Raw genomic sequence first — 19789 nt, forward strand, 5'->3', positions numbered from 1 at the left:
TTTTCAAGTCCGAGAGAAAAAGATCATTCTGAGGAATCGCTCAAAGGAACGGCGGCGCAATACAGATATAATGACGAAAACGACCTGTTTCGGTGCATTTTGGCTTTTTGATTTCAAAATATACAGTAAGCCTGTTGGGAGGCAAGTGCAAGAATGACAACGACTTGTCGCTATTACCCAATTTAGCCATGTTGTGATTATCTTTGATGATCAACATCGTACGACTATTGTCGGGTATAAGGATATCCTGCCGAAGTTCCTGACGGATGCAAGGACGAGTCCTTTGACCTCATACTGACAATCGCGTCATAGGCTGAGATGGTATTAAAAGTTCAAGGAGAGAGCGGCCAAAAAAATCGAAAAAAATCGTTCAAAAGTCGGTGGAAGAAAGCAAAAAAATTGTCCGGTAGTAATCAATCTACCGGAAATCCATTTGGACGTATTCTTTGGGCAAGACGACGATGCACTGAGCTCATTTGAAATCAGGGAAACAATGCCGCAAAGGATAATAAATAATCCTGTCGGGCTTCGTGTTATTTGTTATTCCGGTTCGTGTATCGGGATGTTCCGTCACAGCGTAAAAAATATGGAAAGCAATCGGTGACACTGATAAGTAAGAGGTGATTCCCGTTTTCTTTTTTATTCTGGGTAGTTATTGGCATTGCAGTCAAAAAAAGCCTATGCACAAGATAAGCGAATCATGCGATAAAATGAAAAGGGAAACGGTAAAAGCAGGGCTTGTCAAGGAAAAAAAAAGTTTCTTGGGACGGCAATTTTGATTTATCGGATGACCGCTGCCATGCGCGGGGGCCCTGTGAAACCAATGATATCATTTGCCGATTGCTGGATTGATTGTTACTTATTCTGTTTTTCTATTTATCGATTTCACCCTTTGTTTCTTTTTTTTCGCCAATTTTCCCGACCTCCATGTTTTCACGAACGACTATCACGTTTGCACGTAGTCGAGCCGTCGCTTATGGTCGATATCGCGCTGCAGCGGTTGCCACCACCTGTGTGCGTGTTCATCCGTTTCACAGCAGCGTATCACCCAAAATCCACTTGTGGGATTCATTACCTGGAGAAGAAACAAAAGAAAGCGAGGGCGTAAAACGATTATTAGGAGAAGCTCGTGCTGATTATTTCAGCAAGAAGGATCCAAAAACAGGATTGACCAAGAATGACTACGACGTGGTTGTTGGTAATGGGTGGATGCATACTCATTGCATAATAAACGCGTAAGCTAATCCAAATTCGGTAGTGGGCGCTGGCATCATCGGTCTTGCTACCGCACGCGAACTATTGAAGAGATATCCCAAAATGACGGTCGCTGTACTGGAACGAGAAGCGGAAGTGGCCCATCATCAAACCGGGCATAACTCGGGTGTGGTAAGCAGCAATTGGCATAGTACGTATGTGACAGCTTTATCGCTCATCAATGGGATTGTCTAGATTCACGCCGGTTTATATTATATTCCCGGCACATTGATGGCTAAAACGTGCGTTCGTGGAGCCGATCTTATGTACAAATATTGTGAAGAACGTAAATTGCCCGTGGAGCGGTGCGGCAAATTGATTGTTGCGAGCAACAAGGACGAGCACAAAGAAGTAGAGAAATTGTATAACCAAGGCACAGCAAACGGTGTGCAGGGTCTTGAGATTATCTATCATGACAAGGTACATTTTCGAGATTAAAAAATCAAGTGGGGGGGGGTGAGAAACATCAGCTCTGATTCAGGCGTAGATCAAAGAACTGGAACCCAATGTAGAAGCCTATAGTGCCCTCTATTCTCCCAATACCGGTATCACTAACTACTGGCTCGTCAGTCAAAGCCTTATGCAAGATATTCGAGATACAGGGTGAGTTTTCTATCAACTTATCGTTGCCAGTGAAAATAGAAATAGCTCAATGATCTCCTTTTAGTCGTGGTGATGTAAAAACATCTTTTGATGCTCGAAAATTTGAAAAGACAGAGGATAATCGCGTTAGAGTAAGAAGAAATGTGCAAAATTTATTTAATAGGGCAAGCCAAGGTAGCTGATGTTTCGTTCTCCCTTTTTTCTTTTAGATCACTGGTGTGGAACCCACTCAAAAAGGACCCCTTCTTCAGGTCACTGCTGGAAAAGTGATTACGTGCGGTGGCTTTTACGCGGATCGTTTAGCGACCGCCACTGGCGGTGATGGCAAGAAACATCGTGTTCTTACATTCCGAGGCCAGTACTACCAGTTGAAGCCCGAATTCAGAAATATCGTATCGCGTAATATCTATCCTGTTCCCAGCGGTGGCGGTATTCCCGTCGGCGTTCATTTTACACCTACCGTAAGTTTGTCCTGTACTTATTGCTTGTATTTCAAAGTCACCATATGAATTTTTTTTCTTTTTTCAAATGTAGGTGGACGTTCGTCGTGGCCACCAATTGATTGTCGGTCCCGGTGCTTGGTAAGTGAATGGACCATCTGTAAAAACGGCCTATCGCTCATGGACTTTTTTCAAATTGAATAGCATTACCTTTTCCCGTGAAGGCTACAAATTCTTTGATTTCAAGTTGCAAGATGTCTTGGATATCTTTACTAATGGCGCTTTCTGGTCGTTTGCCTTCAAAAATATCGGATTATCACTTGGCGAACTTTATCGTGATCTGAATAAGCGCGCTTTCCTGAAGAGCGGCCAAAAGATCATTCCTAGCCTTCGAGGCGATATGGTAGAACCCAGTTTCGCCGGCGTCATGGCTCAGGTGTTTGAGGTATGACCATGTCAGATACTCTGCTGTGCGTTTGTGTTCATTTGCTTTTCTTTTTTCTTTTACAGCCTGGAGGTATTGCCGCCAGTGAATATATCGTCGAGCGTAATGTGATGGATGGATTAGTACTCAACTTGAGAAACGCACCTAGTCCTGCGGCTACAGCTGCTCTAGCCATCGCAGAAATCCTTGCAGATACCGCAGAACAAGATTTCGGGGCAGATTTCAATCAGAAAAAGTAAATCATGCTCAACCTCCTATTTATTGTTCGAATGCTTGCAAATAATAATAAAATCAAAGCCTAATACACTATCACAAGTGCGAATCTGAACATTTTAGCTGTGAAACAATACTTTACAACAATCAAAGTAAAGCATGGGAACATCCTCTTTTTATAAATCATTACGGTGTAGGGTATTGGTGGATCATAAAGAGAAAAAGAGACGTGAGTAATCATATCGGTCTATTTTTTGAGAATGGTCGCCTTCTGAGAGCGTGCTTGTATACAAGGAGGTACTGGATTCAACAAAGAAATCTGGTCGGTTTACAACCTCCTTCTATGCGTGTTACGTTTTTTTGTGATATTGATTTCCGACATTTTGGTAGTTAATTTGCATAAGGTGAAATCTATTTGATTTTCAAATTCATGCGGTGACTTTTTGGGAAGAAGGATATATACAGATGAACAAGAGTGATTATTTTACAGACAAAGGGAAACGAGGAATCGTTTGATGGGTTGGTTTTTGAGGCTTTTAGATGTGTTGTTGGGTGCTCATTGGATCTTTGACGGAGGTTGATTCGGCAGGTATTGAGGATGACATACTTTGACGCTTCATACGTTCCATGAAACCAATCACACGATTCACATCAAGATCTGGTGGGTCGTTCTCGATAGCCAAAGTTAACGGTTCAATAAGTTCGTCGACTTGTTCAATGGGAAGATCACAGCAGATAGCAATTAATCGTTTGCATTGCATCTCCCTTTCAGATGATTGCGCTCGCAGATTTTCAACTTCGGCTTGTAGATCTTGTCCATTCTTTGTGTACGCTTGGATTCGTGCCAACAATCTTCGGATTTGTCTTTCCAGGTGTCTTTCTCGAGGTGTTTTATCTTCCTCGCTCACATCGGTCGTCAGAGTAAATAACGCGTCAATATCCTCGCTTTCTGTACCGTCATCCAATTTCAGTACGTCCAAATTATGCCATCCTGCTCGTATTGTCGCTTCCAGCTTCTGGATCCGTGCATGGGCTTCGGCAAGCTGTTGCGTTTCCGATTGTCGTTCTTTGAGCTTTTTTCTTGTCAATTCCAATTGAGCCGTCACCTGACGAAGTTCTTCATGCACTTGATTTAATTGAGTGTCCAGAGAATACAGCTCATTGTTATGCTCCGCATCCAATTCATCCACAATTTTTTGAACAGCTAAAGATAAAATTGGGGCGATTCAGTATTCTATGTTTGATCATATGTGAACCTGCCAGTGACTCACTTGATACAATCTCACGCCCGCGTTGACTTGATCCGTATGTTCGCTGGATGAAATGGGATACTGCCTTGTTTTCGCGAGCTACAGTCTCTGTTTGCTGTGACTAGAAATGAAGGACGTGTTAGGACGCATACTGATGATGAGCTACAACAATCGCCTGATTGGTCTACATTACCTCTGGCAGCGGTATGGCGATGACAGGATCTTGATCTTCCAGCATTTTCTCCTCTTCTACAGGTTGACATGCTTCCAGCATTTCCACCATTTCCGTACAATTCAAACTCTTGGCGATATCCAGAGCGGTTTTGCCTTGATTATCTTTCACTTGAAGGAGAATGGATAAATCAAACTGTTTGTCGTTTTTCACGGTATCAATCAATTGACGCATATAGAAAATGGCCGCTGTAGCACGTCCTGCGATGCCGGCCGTTAAAGCTGTGTGATGAAACACCGTTCGTGATTTATGATCCACCACCGGAATGGAAGCCGTCAGCACTTTTAACATTTGCGGAAAACATTCGTTATCGAAACTGTTGGTGACAATGACTCCGCGCATCAACGGAGTTTCGCCCATGTAATTGCCGTGACATACGTCGGCTCCTTTCTTGACCAGCAATTTGGCTGTCTTGATGCGTGCCAAGGCAACAGCCCAGTGAAGCGCTGTATGGCCTTGTTCATCGATCAACAGATTGAGATTCAAATCCAAAGACCCTTTTGATTTTTTCAACAGATCAGGAATATGGTTGGGATCGTTGGAGAGAAATATCGCCATCAAAACGTTTCGATGATATTCGTTGATATTCGGATCGTCCTTGGCCGGTGGGGATAGTTTCACTTTTTTATGACTGGGGGTCGGTGCTGTTAAAGATGACGATGGTGATGCGCGAACCAGCGCATTGTTAACCGGTGAAGGGGCGCCAGCGGCCGGTGTTTTGAGTGCAGTTTTAGGAGGTGAGGTGGACGTGGGCGATGGAAAGTCGTAGTCTGGTGAAAGAGGTCCTGGGGAACGCGAATCCGTCATTGATTCTGTCTCCTCTATGTATCGTCTTCGGCACCCGAGCGCTTGTTCTTTCGTCGGCAAACAATCGGTGCCGCCCTCCGCGATCAAAGCCATATCAAAATCCACAAGCGGTTGAACCAAGTCTAACACGTGGTACTTCTCTGCTAGTTCCCTTGCTCTGTCACGTGGGATCCTGTAAGTTATTATTGTTACCACCATTTTTTTTGTAAAGAATGTGTTATGAAAATTTAATCAATAAGATATATCCAAGGTCTGTGCTTTTCTTTGCTTTTTTGTTACTTACCAGGTGCCTTGATATTTCCCATAACCGCCTTGTACTTTCTTGTGTTCGCCAATATGAACCTCTCTTTCCAATATCTTTGATCGTTTCGTCTTGTCGAGACCGGCGATTTTCAGGATCTGGGTAGCATTGAGATAAGAATCATTTATCCTTCGCATGACAGCGACATCTTGAATTAACATCTCCAGGACGGTGACGGAAGAATAAGTAGCTGCATAGATAGAGCTGACAAAGACTTCAGGAATTTCAGGACTTCCAGGACTCTCGGATATATCCATCGATTCTATTATATCCATAGTGAATAAGTGAATAATAAGCGAGAGAAGGAAGTACAAGGAAGAGGAAAAGAGGAGTTGAAAAAAAAAGGAACAGGAAAAAAGACGCGTCGGATTTGTAGAGCGCGTCGTGCGCCCTAATTTCCTTTTTTTGCGGGTGCGGTTTTTGCCTGAACTCTCAGTGGCTGAGCGGGATTTTCCTGCTTGCCATTTCTGTTGGGAGGGCCCAACGATTCAGTTCAATTGTGAGCAGCCTTTTTTTTTTACGACTCCGCATTCCTTCCAATTTACGTTGTCTTTTTTCGTCCATCCATCTCACTCTCACTCTCACTCTCTTTTTGAACGGCCATGTATAATAAACGAGGCGGTGGCGGAAGAGGTCGAGGACGAGGTCGAGGCAATGCTCAGCCTTATTCACCGCACACGCAGCAAAACTCACACGCTCATAATGCCAATAACCATGGCGTTAATAACAGTAACAATAAGAACAAGACTTGGTCCAGACCCGGTTTACCCGTCAGTCATGAAGTTACTGCACAGGATCGAGCTGCCCGTTTCGGTTCCACCAGTAAAAGTGCCCTTTATGCTCAGGTAGGCTTATACGTTTTTTCTCTCTCCGCAAGTCTGAACAGCTCCCACGCCGTGTATCTGTCTGTGATATGATATAGCGCGTTTGCCCATCATGTCTTGCACAACTGCATCCTTTCCGTCTCTCGGCCCTTGATGTCCTTACCTCCTATTCTTCTCTACCCTTCTGTCTTTTCTTGCACCTCTAGTTCAAAGAAAACCGAAAAAAAGAACGACGTCACGCCATTCAGAACAAACTCATTCCCGATCCGGACGCACCGACTCGATTGGAAGATGCCATCGACTTTCGAGGTACATGTCAAAGCATGTGCGCCGCATTCGAAAGACTTGAGAGAGAAATTCAGAATGGCTTGGACTTGTTGGAAATGGTACGATATTCTTATCTACTTCACACTCTTTTGTTTTTGCTAATGAGAATTAACACCCCCCCCCCACTAGGATGAAGAGGGCAATGCCGATCCTGAAAAGACAGTAAAAGCGTATCGTCGTTCAGCAGCAGGCAACGAACAACCCTTGCCTTCCGATGTGCGACCTCCTGAAGTTTTATCGGTGAATATTTTTTTTTACCTCGTTCATTTGTGGGTGATCCCCCGACGAGTTGGCTCAATATCTTTTACCTGTCGTCCTCTTGTGTCTGCTTGCAGCGTACGTTGGACTATCTTGTAGATTCCGTTCTGTCCCATTATCCATTGCAGAAATGCCACGCTTTTATTCGTGACCGCACACGATCTATTCGACAAGACTTTACGCTTCAGAACATCAGAGATGTCACGGCTGTGAAAGTGCACGAAAGAATTGCCCGCTTCCATATCCTATGCTTGCATGAAATGAGCGATTGCGAAGAGGAAAAGTTTAGTGAACAACAGGAAACGGAACAACTACGTAAAGGTACGAGTCGCAATGCAATTGTATCGAGTATCACGCCCGCATACTGAGGAATCTACTTTGTAGTTCTTTTAAGTTTGATCGAGTTTTACGATGATTTACGCGAAGAAGGGATTGAGACGGAAAATGAAGCCGAGTTCCGAGCGTATCATATTATTACACACATGCGGGACCAAGATGTTGCTCGCCAAGCAATGGCGTTGCCCCCACACTTATTTATGCATCCCTACATACAACAAGCACTCGCATTTTATGGATTGGCGCAACGTAACAACGAAATCGAGGAAACCTCGTCTCGACGTAACAAACCCGTCAACGTTGAAGCCTGTCAAAATTTTTACTCAAAATTTTTCAAGCTGGTGGCCGACTCTTCCACGTCATTTCTCATGGCCTGTTTATTGGAAGGGCATTTCCCTGATGTCCGAAAAGGCGCTTTGAAAGCGATGAATCACGCGTATCTTTACCAAACCTCGGGGGTTGATGCCGAGTATCTGCGTCAGACTTTGGCGTATGACACCACCAAACAGTTGCTTCAAGAAGCGACTTTATATGGTCTCGTGCTGGATATGTCGGCGGGTCAAGCCATGATCAAGTTTGGTCAGAAACATTTTAAAACGAAAGCAAGAGTATTCCGAGGTACGTTTCATTTATCAGTGAATCATGCAATTGTTTGGTCAGTGTTCGACTAAAGCTCTTTCTCTGTGAAATGTAGAACCCTATTCCAACCCCAAAGCACGAAAATCGATGCTTCTTGTCGAACCGAAAAAAGCAGGCCGATCTTATCGCGATATCGTCAATGGAGAATCGGCGGGTATCTTACCGAGTGCTACAACAGTGTATGCGCAGCAACCACTTATCGAGAAGACAGTGATACAGCCTCCGTCTTCTATCATCAAGGGGCAAGCCACGGCGTTTGCTTCTGCTTTCCCTCCGTCTTCACATATGGGCATTGCTGGATCCATGCCTTTGCATAAATCAGCCGCGGAATTGGCAGCAGAAGAAGAACAAGCACGATTGGAGGAACAACGACGTTTAGCAGAAGAGAAAATGGCAGCAGAAGCGGCGGCTCAGGCTGCGGCCGCAGAAGAACGACGAATATTGCAACTGCAACAACAACGTCAAATGGAAGCCGCGCGACTCCGAGAACAACAAATTCAGGAAGAAAAAGCACGATTAGCCGCGCAGATCGCTTATCAAAAGCAAAAACAACGCGAATCAGCCGAAGCTGCCGCACGGGCTGAGCAAGAACGCCGCCAAGCGCTGGAGAAAAAATTGCGACGTCATGCATTGATCTCCAAGTTGGCGAACAAGTGGACAAGGGAACTCATGGAGGAGGTGCTTCGGGAGCAAAGCGAGGTTATCACTATGCAGACTCTGCGACGCATGCGAAGTCTCAAACGAAAAATGATGCCGCATATCGAACGTGCAAGGAACCAGATTCAGAAGCGTCACAGCCAAGCATTGAAACGATCAAGTATATTCAACTTTATGTCCAAGTTGGCCCAACGTACAGGTGCCGTGGCCATTCCCTCCACCAATGCCTTGATCCATGGAAAAAGTATCCACATGAAAGAATCGACGGAAGAAAAAGTAGGCAAAAGCTTACGAGCCGAACGACGAACTCTGATAAATAACATGAATAATGTAAGTGTCAAGTAAAATGAGAAGATGATGCTATGGTGTGTATGTGGATCTCATTGGACTGTTCCAGGGCAATCTGTCTCCTGCAACCTCGCTGTGGGTTCGTGAAGACTTCTCATCCTGTATATATCCAAATATTCAAGCATCCATGGCCAAGCTGGCCCCTCACCGAGAAGATAACTCAGCGAAACCAACATGGCAATTGTGCATTGCAGTCGAAGACAAGAACCAAGAATCAGCGATATGGTTCAAGCACAAATTCGGTTTAGACGACGAATTTTCACGATGTATAAAGCACTTTGATGACATGAATATTGTTACCCGATCTATATCCTCCCAAGACTGTATATATGGCAAGGTACAGTTTGGAATCCCCGCATTATCAAAGAGAAACCCGTCAAGCTAACAGTCCCCACCTCGCCCCCTCTTCGTTTCATTTCCTATATCAGGCTGTCGATGAAACAGGAGCAATTGTATTTTCTTTATCTGATTTGCGACACTCTCAACTGGACGATTCTGTAAAGTAAGTCAAATAAGTCGTTGATTCGTTGGCAAAAAGAGAAGCTCTCTAATGGGTTTTTGTATAGTTTCAAATACTGGGCCAAAGAAAAGGAGCGTCTCGATAGGTTGGCGCAGAAATTACGATCGTATAGCTCTGCATTTCAAGTTCCTTTTCTTATTACATACTGGCAGCACACCGAAACTTTACAACACACAATGACTCAGGTAATAATGAACATGTATTTTTCCTTTTCCACGGCTTCCAGTAACTGACTATACAACTTTTTCCAGATACCTGCATTACTTGGTTTGGATACAAATCCAGTGATTTCCGATTATCAATTACTCGTTATGAACCCAAATACTATCCATGAACGATTACCAGAGGAACTTACATGGCTTGCCACGCACACAATTTTCAATCATCCATTGAGATCCTTCGCCATTTAAAGAAATAAAAATATCCCATTTGTATTTGTGTTCTGATAAAAAATAGTTGGATATGGTGTGTATGCATATGTAAGAGTTAGCATTCGAGGAAATCGGCCGTCATCAACGTTTCGAGAACCACTTCTGGGTCAATCTTGAATTCAGGAATCTCCGTCGTAGAGCCTTCATATTGCCACTTGTAGTATAGGTATCGACACACGATTTCCAAAATCACGCCTCTAATAAAGAATGGTCAATGTTGGTATCTGCTTGTGCATTCAATCACTGGTGCTGACACCCTACTTTATATCACGAAAGGGAATTCGATTTTCGATGGATTCCCTAAATTGTACTAACCATGTGGTAAGTTCTCAATGCATAGATTGAAACCGTGAATACCGTCTGTATATGTATTACCTGGTCCGGTTAACATGTTCTTGATGGTGCCTGACCGCATGGCAGCCTCTCTGTGGATGATAAATTCGAACCCGTCACTGCTTACAAGGGTAACGTATTCTGGAGAATTAGTAGAGTCTGCCATGATGAAGGGTGAGTTGATATCTGAAGAAAAATGCGTTTGCAGGACACTGACAGAAACCGGAATTGCCCATTCATCAGCAACGCCGAAATTTTATGACGTAAATCAGCCAGTTGAACTCGACATTTCATAAGAGCTGCAAATAGTGTTACCCTCCAATTCCAGTTATCGCATTGGAAGCAATGCAGTTTATCACAGTGCTTGGCACTGTAGATATTCATTAAAGCACTCCATACTGTCTCCTTTTCAGTCCTCAAGTCCGTACAACGCCCAACACAGATCACTAAAATAACTGGTCCCCATATCACGGTGTTGCTTTCGTGTTTACGCGATGCCGATACATTTTTAAAAGAATTTTCGCTCAAACGTTCGATGATGGAATATACATATAGTTTTTTTTATATCTTCAGGACGAAAAACAAAAAAGAAGTTTACACCAGCTGAAAGAGGGTGAAGAGGTTTCGGTGAGGTCGATCTAACCAATCTATGCGGACGAAGTTCTAGGATATTCGAGTTCAACACCTTTTTCCTTCAGGGACTTTTCGGCTTCCTTTCTGGCCCAAGTCATGACGCTATAACAAATTGTCGCCATTAGCTTTTTTTCGATTCGATACTGTTGATCACGACGATCTTACGTGGTGTCAGGCTTGTAGTACAAAGCGGCAGCCATCAGAACGAAACCGCCACCCATACCCCAATAGTAGATGTCTTCCCAATCCTCCTTGATACGTTTCTAAAGCAAACCAGAATTATTAGATGCTCCTCGTACTCAGTAACACAACGACATGACAGTAGATCCAATTTTGGTGAAAAAGTGTCTGAATGCCGTTGTCAATGGGCTCACAAATGGACAAGCCGATTGTCGCGATGAAATGATTTGTAAAATATTACCTTTTCACTGAAAAGATAACCGGAGGGCTCGTTCATAGGGGCGCCATGGCCTCCGCGACGCATGAAGACGGGGCGAGATAATCTCGAAGAACGGGCAATGGCTCTAGCGAACATGTGAATCGACTATCAATGTAAGAAAAGATACGAGCTATCGAAATTAAATAAACGGACAATGTTTTGGAAAGCTGGGCCGCCGCCCGCCGCCTTTACTGTGACGTCACGCCCATCTTGGCCGCGGGATTTTTTTTTTTTTTTTTTTTTTTGCTTCAAATAACCAAGAAAAAAAATTTAGGGAATGGACCTTTTTTGGATAAAGAAGGCAGACACCTAATGGTGGCAAAATAGGTACAAAGCCAGGCATAAGTTTTGATAAGGGGTGCATGATGTTTACTCCCTATGGTAAACGCTTGAACAGTTGCTTAAAACAATGAAATGGATGCAGGATAGCCTGGTTGAAGCCTCTATTCACTGATGTGTCCAATAAAGAGTGATCTTATGTATGATGGCCAAATCAATAAAAAGCTCAATATTTTATATGGATTTAGCTTTTCATCTGTGACAAACTCATTGCTGAGAAAAACCCAATTCTATGTCTACCTCGAGTTCCATCCAACACGACGCCGTTGATATCGCTTTTCAGGCCAAAGATGGTCGCCGTTTAGCAAACGACAAGAATATCGCTTACATATTACCCAGTGATGAATTGGAAGTCGACCGACTGAAACTAAATCATGAGATGTGGAAGTAAGTATAGCGATATTTTGATGCCCAAGATACACAGACTGATTGATTGGTTTACTATTGATAGAATTTTAGTTGGAGGGTAACTTCCATTGAAGCAAGGGTGATTGAAGGGCTCTACTAACTCCCCTTGTCTATTAGATTGTACAAGTCAAAAATCCATGAACAGCTGGAGAAAGGCATTCGTGTGCTTGATATCGGTTGTGGTCCTGGATGGTGGACTCTGGTAAATTGCCACTAAACCATATGCAAATGCTTGCCCGTATGCAAACTAAAGTCATTCAATTTTTTTAGGACATGGCGCGATTGTATCCCAACTCGCAGTTTGTGGGTATCGATATGGCGGATGTTTTCCAAACAAGTGATGTACCATCCAATGTCACGTTTCAAATATGCAATGCCAGTACGGGTCTGAAATTCGAAAATGAGTCGTTTAGCTTTGTGTTCCAGCGGTTCCTGGTGATGGGATTCCCCGTGGATCAGTATCTGCAGTCAGTTGACGAAATGAAACGGGTGCTTAAACCTGGTGGTGCCATTGAAATTATCGAACTGGTGAATGATTATAAGAATGCAGGACCCGCTTTTACAAAGATTGGCCGCGGCAGTAAGTACTTGACCATTTTCTTCGCGCGACACTTTTTTTTTTTAAAAAAAAAAGGCAATCTCATCTTATACTGGTGTTTTTCGTAGTTGATGAAGCTATGGAAGCCAGAGGTATGGATTCCTTTATTGCTGATAAAATTTCCGGATTCTTGAACAAAGCCGGCTTTGTTGATATCCAAGATATCAATTATGATGTACCCATCGGTAAGAAAAAGACAGTGTTACAGATCATTATTTCAATGGTGTTAATATAGTGTTTCATTCCTTAGGTGCGTGGGGCGGCGAAGCGGGAGAAATGTTTTTAGCGATTCAAAAAATGGCCCTCCCAGCTGTCAAAGTGATGGTGACTGAACTGACGTCGATCACCTCGGTCGAATATGATGAAACGGTTGAGCAAGCTTTTAAAGAAGCCGATACCCATCGCGTTTCGACACGTTTTAGACAAATTTACGGACGTAAACCATAACGAGTCACACACACACACACATCTCCCAAATATTTGAATAAAAAAAAAATTGCCTTCTTTTTACATCGAAAACTCAGTCCAAAGTTGACAACAAGACACAATGAGTTTGGAAAGTGGCCATAAATTCGATGTTATTGCATCGTATGAGAGTTACCTTCAGGATCCTGTACGTGAAAATACTCACAACGTGATTATGATTGTTCTGCTCGTGCCATGTCACCTAATACGAATTCTTCTCGAACGGATAGGAAGTGTCGACACCTGTCGCCGTGTTCAAAGCATTAACCGATTTTGTTCGACAAAGCGAAGGTAAAATACCACAGGGCAATACTTTGCACGATCAACACAACCATGATTCGCTCATGACCTTATATCTTTTTTTTTCTAGCACCCACCATGTCAGAATTCATGCAAACATTAGAACGCGCTGCCCAATCCATTCGTCAAGACGTTCAGACCAATCGCAGAATTCACGGTAAACCACCGAATCGACACAAGGCCACTATCGCCACCTTGGCAGGTGTGGATTTATTCATGCGTTTTGTCACCAGAAACTCGCACGATTTCTCGGTAAGAGTTCACAACAAAAAAAAAAAAAAACCAAGAAACGGAAAATAAGGAGGTACATGCTTATATAATTACTGCACTAGTTGTCTGCTGAAGCGCGAAGCTTCGAAGATTTCAAGGAGAATTTATTGTCACGCGCAGCATTGATCTTGGATAAGGCTTCCGTGGCGCGTATCAAGGCTGCCGAAATTGGAGCTCAATTCGTGCATGATAATGCTGTCATCCTGGTTCAAGCGTACTCACGCGTAGTGATGAGTGTCTTATATTATGCTGCCAATGTGCAACATAAGAGATTCAAGGTATATGTGGCAGAGGGTCGTCCAAATAGCGAAGGGTATGCACTTTTTTTTTTGTTTCCTTTAAAATCTGATCTTGGGGTCGCATACTGATAGATGATTTTTTTTTTTTTTTTTTTTTGGTCAGTTTGCAAGCAGTGGACGCTTTGCGAGAAGCCGGTATTCCTTGCAGAGCGGTTTTGGATTCAGCAGTAGGCTATATCATGGATAAGGTTGACATGGTGTTTGTTGGCGCAGAAGGTGTAGTGGAGAACGGAGGCATTATCAATCAGGTAATTACAGGCATTATTCTAGACAGTTCAGAGGTGGGTCATCAGGAGCTCAAAAATATGTTTATCCGACAGATTGGTACATATCAAATTGCTTTGGTTGCGAATGCTCTGGGCAAACCGGTTTACACGGTTGCAGAAAGGTATTATTTTTAGGCTTGCATTTCACTTCATGGATGGATTTTTTTTTTATTAACGTCAAAAAACCCTTGTTCCCAGTTACAAATTTGTGCGTGTATATCCTTTGAATCAGTATGATCTTCCTGCAGAAACTCCAGAGATCGTCCGCTTCACATCCCGGCGAAAGTCCTTTAGTAATACTCCACCCGAGGGTGTGGACGAACTAACATTTACGAACCCATCCGTCGATTATACTCCACCCCAGTATTTGACATTGTTGTTGACTGATCTGGGCGTGCTGACACCGAGCGGAGTCAGTGATGAATTAATCAAATTGTACCTGTAAAATAATAATAAAAAAAAAACCACCAACAACGACATGTGTGTGTAAACTTCAAAAATTAACCATCCAATCCCTGTGCAACGCTTTTAGGAATGGAAAGAGCCACGCGCACTAGCTTTTTTTATTATTATATTCTCAGTTGAGCGTCCTTTTTTTTTCCTTTCTTTCACTTCATGCCATTCTAATCCTTCATTCCATCATTACCTTGTTGCCCAGGCAACCCGATATACCCTTCTAATATCTATCCAATACAAATATACGTTTCATATATTTTTGTTTTTATTTACCCTGCCAACAGTAACCGTCCCTAGAGTAACTGTTAAGATTGTATTGATTTTCTTCCAGCATTATTTTGCAGTTATTAAAAGTAAGTCCAGCCTAAACACCAAAAGGACAAGAAACCGTCCATTGCCAAATATTCTGTGTGTTAAATGCGCGTAATGCTTCAGATTCATCATGACTTTGCTGCCCGCTCCGCCTGTGCTTCAAGCTTCCGTGTCGACGCAGGAAGAAAGTCTTGTAGAACGACTCAACGCGATGCAGATTCCAGATAAAGAAATGAGCGATATTCTGAACTTGCAAGAATCGCTGACGCTTCAAGAAATGCTTGACGGTTTCGATGTCGTGACGAGCGCCATGACCAAATGGTTAGAGACCGCGCATCTGTGTGTGTTTACTCTAGAGCAAAATATCAAGAAAGGAATAGACGAAGATACACAGCCAGTAGAAGACGTGGTCAATCGTATGGATCCGTTAATGGGTTTACTGGTTGAAATGGGTGAAGCCATCGAAGAAAAAGAAGAGCAAGAAGAATTGAGACCAGGTGTCAAATTGGCTATTACCAAAATTCAGTCGGAATGGTCTGGGCTTCAGCATTTTTTGACTTCAGTCAAAAAGAGTATCGAAACAGTCAATGAAGAAAAGGAGTTGCGCACACTCATGGATGACATTTTGCTGCAAATCGATGATTTGTCTATCATGATTTTCCAGTTTCAAGAGCGAAGGCATGCAGCTGCGATCGCCCCTTCTTCTCCACCCACTCCCTCCATACCTAAAGAAACCCCAAAGGAGAATGACGACGGTATTCTAAACAACAGCTTATCCAACATATCTTCAGCCGATCCACAAGAAAAAGCAACGACAACAACACCCGTCAAGGACAGAGACAATGAAATACTGGAAGAAATCGATGCACGTGTTGAGCCATTGTTTAATCATGTCCAGAAAGTATATGCGCGTATGACCACCGATTCCCCGCTCCCAGACACGACGGGTGTACTAGGTCGCAAGCATCGTGTTGTGCAAGAGCGTTGGGAATGTTTGCGTATCGAGATCGATGAGCTCAAGGAAGAACTGAAAGAAGATCGATGGCTTGTTGTTTTCCGCCAAGTCGCCGATCAAGTAGACGTGATGATTGATGGTTTGGACAAGACGGTCGGGCAATGCTACGCCATGATTCATCAAGCACGAGAATGGCACGCGGCTCAAACTTCAGCTGGTACACCTACTTACTACCAATCACCTTCCAAAAGTATCCTAAAGTCAGCTCCCAAGTCGTATCCTTCCAATGCATCCGTATCTTCCAGCTCATCCACAGGATCCATGGCTGCCGCCAATGGCACCACCAATGGAGCCATGCCGGGCACGCCGACTGCCCCGACTCCGGTCGATCCTGGGAAATTTCGTTCGGTAGAAAAGAATTTTGAAGCTAAATACAAATACTGCGCACCGTCCATTGCCAATATGTTGGCGAAATTAGGTCATGGTATCGCCACCAGAGTCACTCGGAACAATGCCACTATACAACGACACGAAGCTATGGTACAGCGTTGGAATCAGCTACGCATTTCCATGGATGAACTCCGTATTCGCGATTTACCCGACACTGAAAAGCTGCTGATGATGGAACGTCCCATCAGTCCTGCGTGGTCCAGGCTCAGTGACCGCAGCGATAAAAGTCATAGCAGCTGGAACGACGGGCGATACCGCAGTCCAGAACCAAACGCACATGACCCGCTTGATCATTGGCGAAATACACACGCTTTAAGTCCGTACTCCAAAACATTAACCTCATCACCCACGAGCGATGTCTATAATCCGTATGACGAAGTCCGTCGGGGTCGCAGTGTGACCCCCAGCAGTGGCAGAGATAGCAGTATGTGGCGAACCATGCATCACAACAAGTCTCCTAGTCCCGTCTATGGTCGGACACAGCGTACCGCTAGTCCATTATCCGGCATGCGGGACTTGCATGCTCATGTAGGCAGCATGTTAAGGCCGAGTTCTTCCGATTCGTCTTCCGTAGGTTCAAGTCCTTCTGTTCCTGGTAGCAACGGTGGCCCCGGACGACGAACGAAAACACCTACCAACCCTCGGCGGCATGCCAGCAGCAAGACGTCAAGACCGCCTTATTCCGGTTACGGTCAAGAAGCAGATGACAGTGATGATATGATGATGATGGAACCGACACGGAGGAAGAGTCACAGCCGCGGAGACGAGATGGGCCCAGGAAAGAAGGAAGCTTCGTTTATGAAACCTACCAAAAGCACACTATCGCGGAAACAAGCCGAAGAGAAACCATTGCCACGATCCAAGACGCCTAATCCACAATATCATCGATCAAGGGAGACCATGCCGAATCGACCCAAAAGCAGTATGGGGCTTCAGGGAGGTTCATCCATGCGGCTGACTACCAATCATCCCCGGATGCGTGCTGAAACACCGGTCAGACGCACAGGCACACCTTCACTTATTCCGCGGCCAAAGACCCCATCCAACAGTGAAATGTATCGGTCGGCTTCTCCAAGTCTGATTCCCCGACCAAGATCGTCAATGCTCCGATCTCCTCCGCCCACGAAATCACGCATGCATGGTTTACAAGTAGTATCGAACAATTCAGATGATCCCCCTCCTTCCAACCGCTTATTTTTGACCGTGCCTGATAGCTCCCCACCATTAGCGCCACACAATCCACCTCTAGGACGGCCTGGGCTACGCAAGAAATATTCGACCCCGGTTTTGAGTCAGCATCAACGGGCTTACTCTCCCATCAGCACTCAGTATCGAGCCGTGCAAACCCCGCCTCCCCCTCCGCCACCGTCCAGCCGACAATTTCACAGCATGTACTATTCCCACGACGAGGAGGACGAGGAACTGGAGATGGAGGAAGCGGAAGAGGAGGAACGGATGCGGATCGCTTTTAGAGAGACCCATACGTATGTTGCCAACGCTAAAGATCCTCTGGACGTTGAAGTGGGTCGAATTGTGAACGCGAGTCCTATCACGATAAAATGTCAACGAGGTCCACACAGCGGTCAATATTACTTTGGGAACGAACTCAGTCCAAGTGGCAACAAAATCTACACATGTAAATTGATGACCTATTCCGGTACACGACGGGGCAAGGCCCAGAATAAGGTGTTGATTCGAGTCGGCGGCGGTTGGCAGGAGCTTGAAATCTTTTTATTGGAGCATGCGAACCTCATGGCCAGCGATGTGGTGGTGCGATCTTTCTGTACAGTTTAAATTGAATTTATGTGGATAAATAAAAAATTTAAAAGATCAACTTTTTTTTTCTTTTCAAGTTGAGGGTATTTTTCAAGTAAGTTATTCAAATGGCAGAGAGAACCTAAGAGAAAAAGATGAAAAAAGATGCGTTTCATTAGATAAATAAAATTACTCCCAAGAAAAGACTATGGGTTTTGCATATGTCCACCATTTGACAGCACACCTTGAATAAGTGGCTGGGAATAATTCGAAAGCAAAACAGTTAATGAAGGGTCGTCGTCAGAATTTATTTTCTTTTGGCGTGCAAGCTCTGAAAATTTGTCGTCGGCAATTGTGATATGAATATACGCATAGATTATTAAAGCAATGTAAGAATATAGGCAATAAGAAAATGAATCGCAATCGCGAAATGTAGAAGCAAAGGGGGAAAATGGATATGCGATGAAGAAGCGAATGGATGAAAGGAGCGTTCGTAGTTTACAGATACGAAAAAGAAGCGATATGCCTGAAGCTTCCCCTGGGAGATAAAGATATATTCTTTATTATCCAAAATAAAGCAGGAAAAAAGACGGCATGTCTCTTCTGTCATCACATTATGCCATATCATCCATAGGCAAGAGGATTCGGCATGCAGATAATCGCACGGAATAATCGCATGAAACAAATACAACCGACGAGGATAGTTACTGCATTGTCATCATTGCCAGGGCGAGCAGTCAATGCTGTAAAAATAAAAATAAAAAGTATCTTATAAAATTACTCCTTTTCTGTTTTATATTTTGATTTCATATTTTACGAAACAGTTCATTACATTGAGATGGTGGAGACTGCCGATGGATAAGAAAGGATAGCACCTTCCTTCTCTTGTCGTCTCGGGTTCAAAAGTCCAAAGGTCTAAACTTCGGATATGAAGCTTACTGGCCACGCAATGGCAGTTCATAAACTAAATGATGCCATTTATTTTTCAAGGGGACTGCACGAGTCCTCATTTTTGATTGGGCGATGGAGGAGCCTTTTGAACCTTCTTTCTTTTTTTTCTTTTTGGTCCTTTCATCTTTTTTTTTCAAAGAGCGACCCTTATCGGGTTGGGCTCCTGCATGGATCATGAAGGTTTAAACGGGATTTCAGTCTCCGACAGAAGATGAACGGTTTCAAAAATTGGCGTTGTATAAATAAAAAAAGCCATGGAGGAAATCTTCCAATCTTCTTTCGAGCTATCGTCTCATCTTATTTGTTTCAAACCCACTTTTTTACTCGTTTGGAAACAGAGGAAGAGGAACAAAAGAAGACCGAAGAAAAAAAAAGCTTAAAGGTAATTAGATGAGAAGAATGGGAAAAGACCTGATGGAAGCTGGAAATCACGCATCAAGATATGGGAGAGGCGGGAAGATGGGAAGGGATAAGTCCATGTTTGGGCTATTGATCAATTCATGTGGAACACATGATGACACATGAAAACGATTTTCCTGTCCATCCGAGCCGTTCCATCTCTGAACCCGTTTTGAAAGGTTCGGGCGGAAGAAATTTTTAGTGTGTGTGCGTGGCATCATCATCGTTGGATTGAAAGTTTTCTCACCCTCTTTTTTTTGTTTATTTAACTTTGTT

General features: G+C 43.8%; 8 protein-coding genes across 8 annotated transcripts; 5 read left to right on the forward strand and 3 right to left on the reverse strand.

The window, feature by feature from the left end:
* Nucleotides 1–927: 927 nt before the first annotated feature.
* BYT42DRAFT_491963 (FAD dependent oxidoreductase) lies at nt 928–2981 on the forward strand (the record flags this gene model as incomplete). Its single annotated transcript, XM_051564114.1, has 9 exons — nt 928–1198; nt 1259–1386; nt 1450–1674; nt 1742–1857; nt 1922–1988; nt 2067–2318; nt 2392–2438; nt 2502–2742; nt 2808–2981. 9 exons carry the CDS (start codon nt 928–930, stop codon nt 2979–2981), a joined length of 1521 nt encoding a protein of 506 aa, XP_051426314.1.
* A 245-nt stretch (nt 2982–3226) lies between these two features.
* Nucleotides 3227–5918, reverse strand: BYT42DRAFT_603008 (uncharacterized protein). Its single transcript, XM_051571066.1, has 4 exons — nt 5528–5918; nt 4399–5416; nt 4227–4326; nt 3227–4159 (listed from the first exon to the last, which is right to left on the reverse strand). The coding sequence occupies exons 1-4, from the start codon at nt 5818–5820 to the stop codon at nt 3492–3494; spliced, it is 2079 nt and encodes a 692-aa protein (XP_051426315.1). The 5' UTR covers nt 5821–5918; the 3' UTR covers nt 3227–3491.
* Nucleotides 5919–6577: 659 nt separating this feature from the next.
* Nucleotides 6578–10194, forward strand: BYT42DRAFT_237560 (SAC3/GANP/Nin1/mts3/eIF-3 p25 family-domain-containing protein). The gene is made up of 9 exons (XM_051562649.1): nt 6578–6755; nt 6826–6927; nt 7032–7275; nt 7339–7908; nt 7985–8916; nt 8984–9271; nt 9363–9436; nt 9501–9639; nt 9706–10194. The coding sequence occupies exons 1-9, from the start codon at nt 6693–6695 to the stop codon at nt 9862–9864; spliced, it is 2571 nt and encodes an 856-aa protein (XP_051426316.1). The 5' UTR covers nt 6578–6692; the 3' UTR covers nt 9865–10194.
* Nucleotides 9878–10438, reverse strand: BYT42DRAFT_560305 (BTB/POZ protein). The gene is made up of 3 exons (XM_051567224.1): nt 10261–10438; nt 10147–10195; nt 9878–10082 (listed from the first exon to the last, which is right to left on the reverse strand). Exons 1-3 carry the CDS (start codon nt 10382–10384, stop codon nt 9941–9943), a joined length of 315 nt encoding a protein of 104 aa, XP_051426317.1. The 5' UTR covers nt 10385–10438; the 3' UTR covers nt 9878–9940.
* A 213-nt stretch (nt 10439–10651) lies between these two features.
* Nucleotides 10652–11422, reverse strand: BYT42DRAFT_560308 (uncharacterized protein). The gene is made up of 3 exons (XM_051567225.1): nt 11273–11422; nt 11017–11114; nt 10652–10953 (listed from the first exon to the last, which is right to left on the reverse strand). Exons 1-3 carry the CDS (start codon nt 11384–11386, stop codon nt 10866–10868), a joined length of 300 nt encoding a protein of 99 aa, XP_051426318.1. The 5' UTR covers nt 11387–11422; the 3' UTR covers nt 10652–10865.
* Nucleotides 11423–11861: 439 nt separating this feature from the next.
* BYT42DRAFT_492299 (S-adenosyl-L-methionine-dependent methyltransferase) lies at nt 11862–13082 on the forward strand (the record flags this gene model as incomplete). Its single annotated transcript, XM_051564140.1, has 5 exons — nt 11862–12016; nt 12155–12239; nt 12308–12617; nt 12728–12820; nt 12886–13082. The coding sequence occupies 5 exons, from the start codon at nt 11862–11864 to the stop codon at nt 13080–13082; spliced, it is 840 nt and encodes a 279-aa protein (XP_051426319.1).
* A 24-nt stretch (nt 13083–13106) lies between these two features.
* BYT42DRAFT_560313 (uncharacterized protein) lies at nt 13107–14727 on the forward strand. Its single transcript, XM_051567226.1, has 7 exons — nt 13107–13248; nt 13331–13391; nt 13471–13652; nt 13733–13983; nt 14073–14217; nt 14290–14357; nt 14434–14727. The coding sequence occupies exons 1-7, from the start codon at nt 13183–13185 to the stop codon at nt 14678–14680; spliced, it is 1020 nt and encodes a 339-aa protein (XP_051426320.1). The 5' UTR covers nt 13107–13182; the 3' UTR covers nt 14681–14727.
* Nucleotides 14728–15133: 406 nt separating this feature from the next.
* Nucleotides 15134–18202, forward strand: BYT42DRAFT_592414 (uncharacterized protein; the record flags this gene model as incomplete). Its single annotated transcript, XM_051570614.1, has 5 exons — nt 15134–15666; nt 15841–16175; nt 16311–16605; nt 17152–17557; nt 17828–18202. The coding sequence occupies 5 exons, from the start codon at nt 15134–15136 to the stop codon at nt 18200–18202; spliced, it is 1944 nt and encodes a 647-aa protein (XP_051426321.1).
* Between the last annotated feature and the right edge of the window lie 1587 nt (nt 18203–19789).

Source organism: Radiomyces spectabilis, assembly GCF_025331425.1.
Source record: "Radiomyces spectabilis strain NRRL 2753 chromosome Unknown BYT42scaffold_3, whole genome shotgun sequence".
Taxonomy (NCBI): domain Eukaryota; kingdom Fungi; phylum Mucoromycota; class Mucoromycetes; order Mucorales; family Radiomycetaceae; genus Radiomyces; species Radiomyces spectabilis.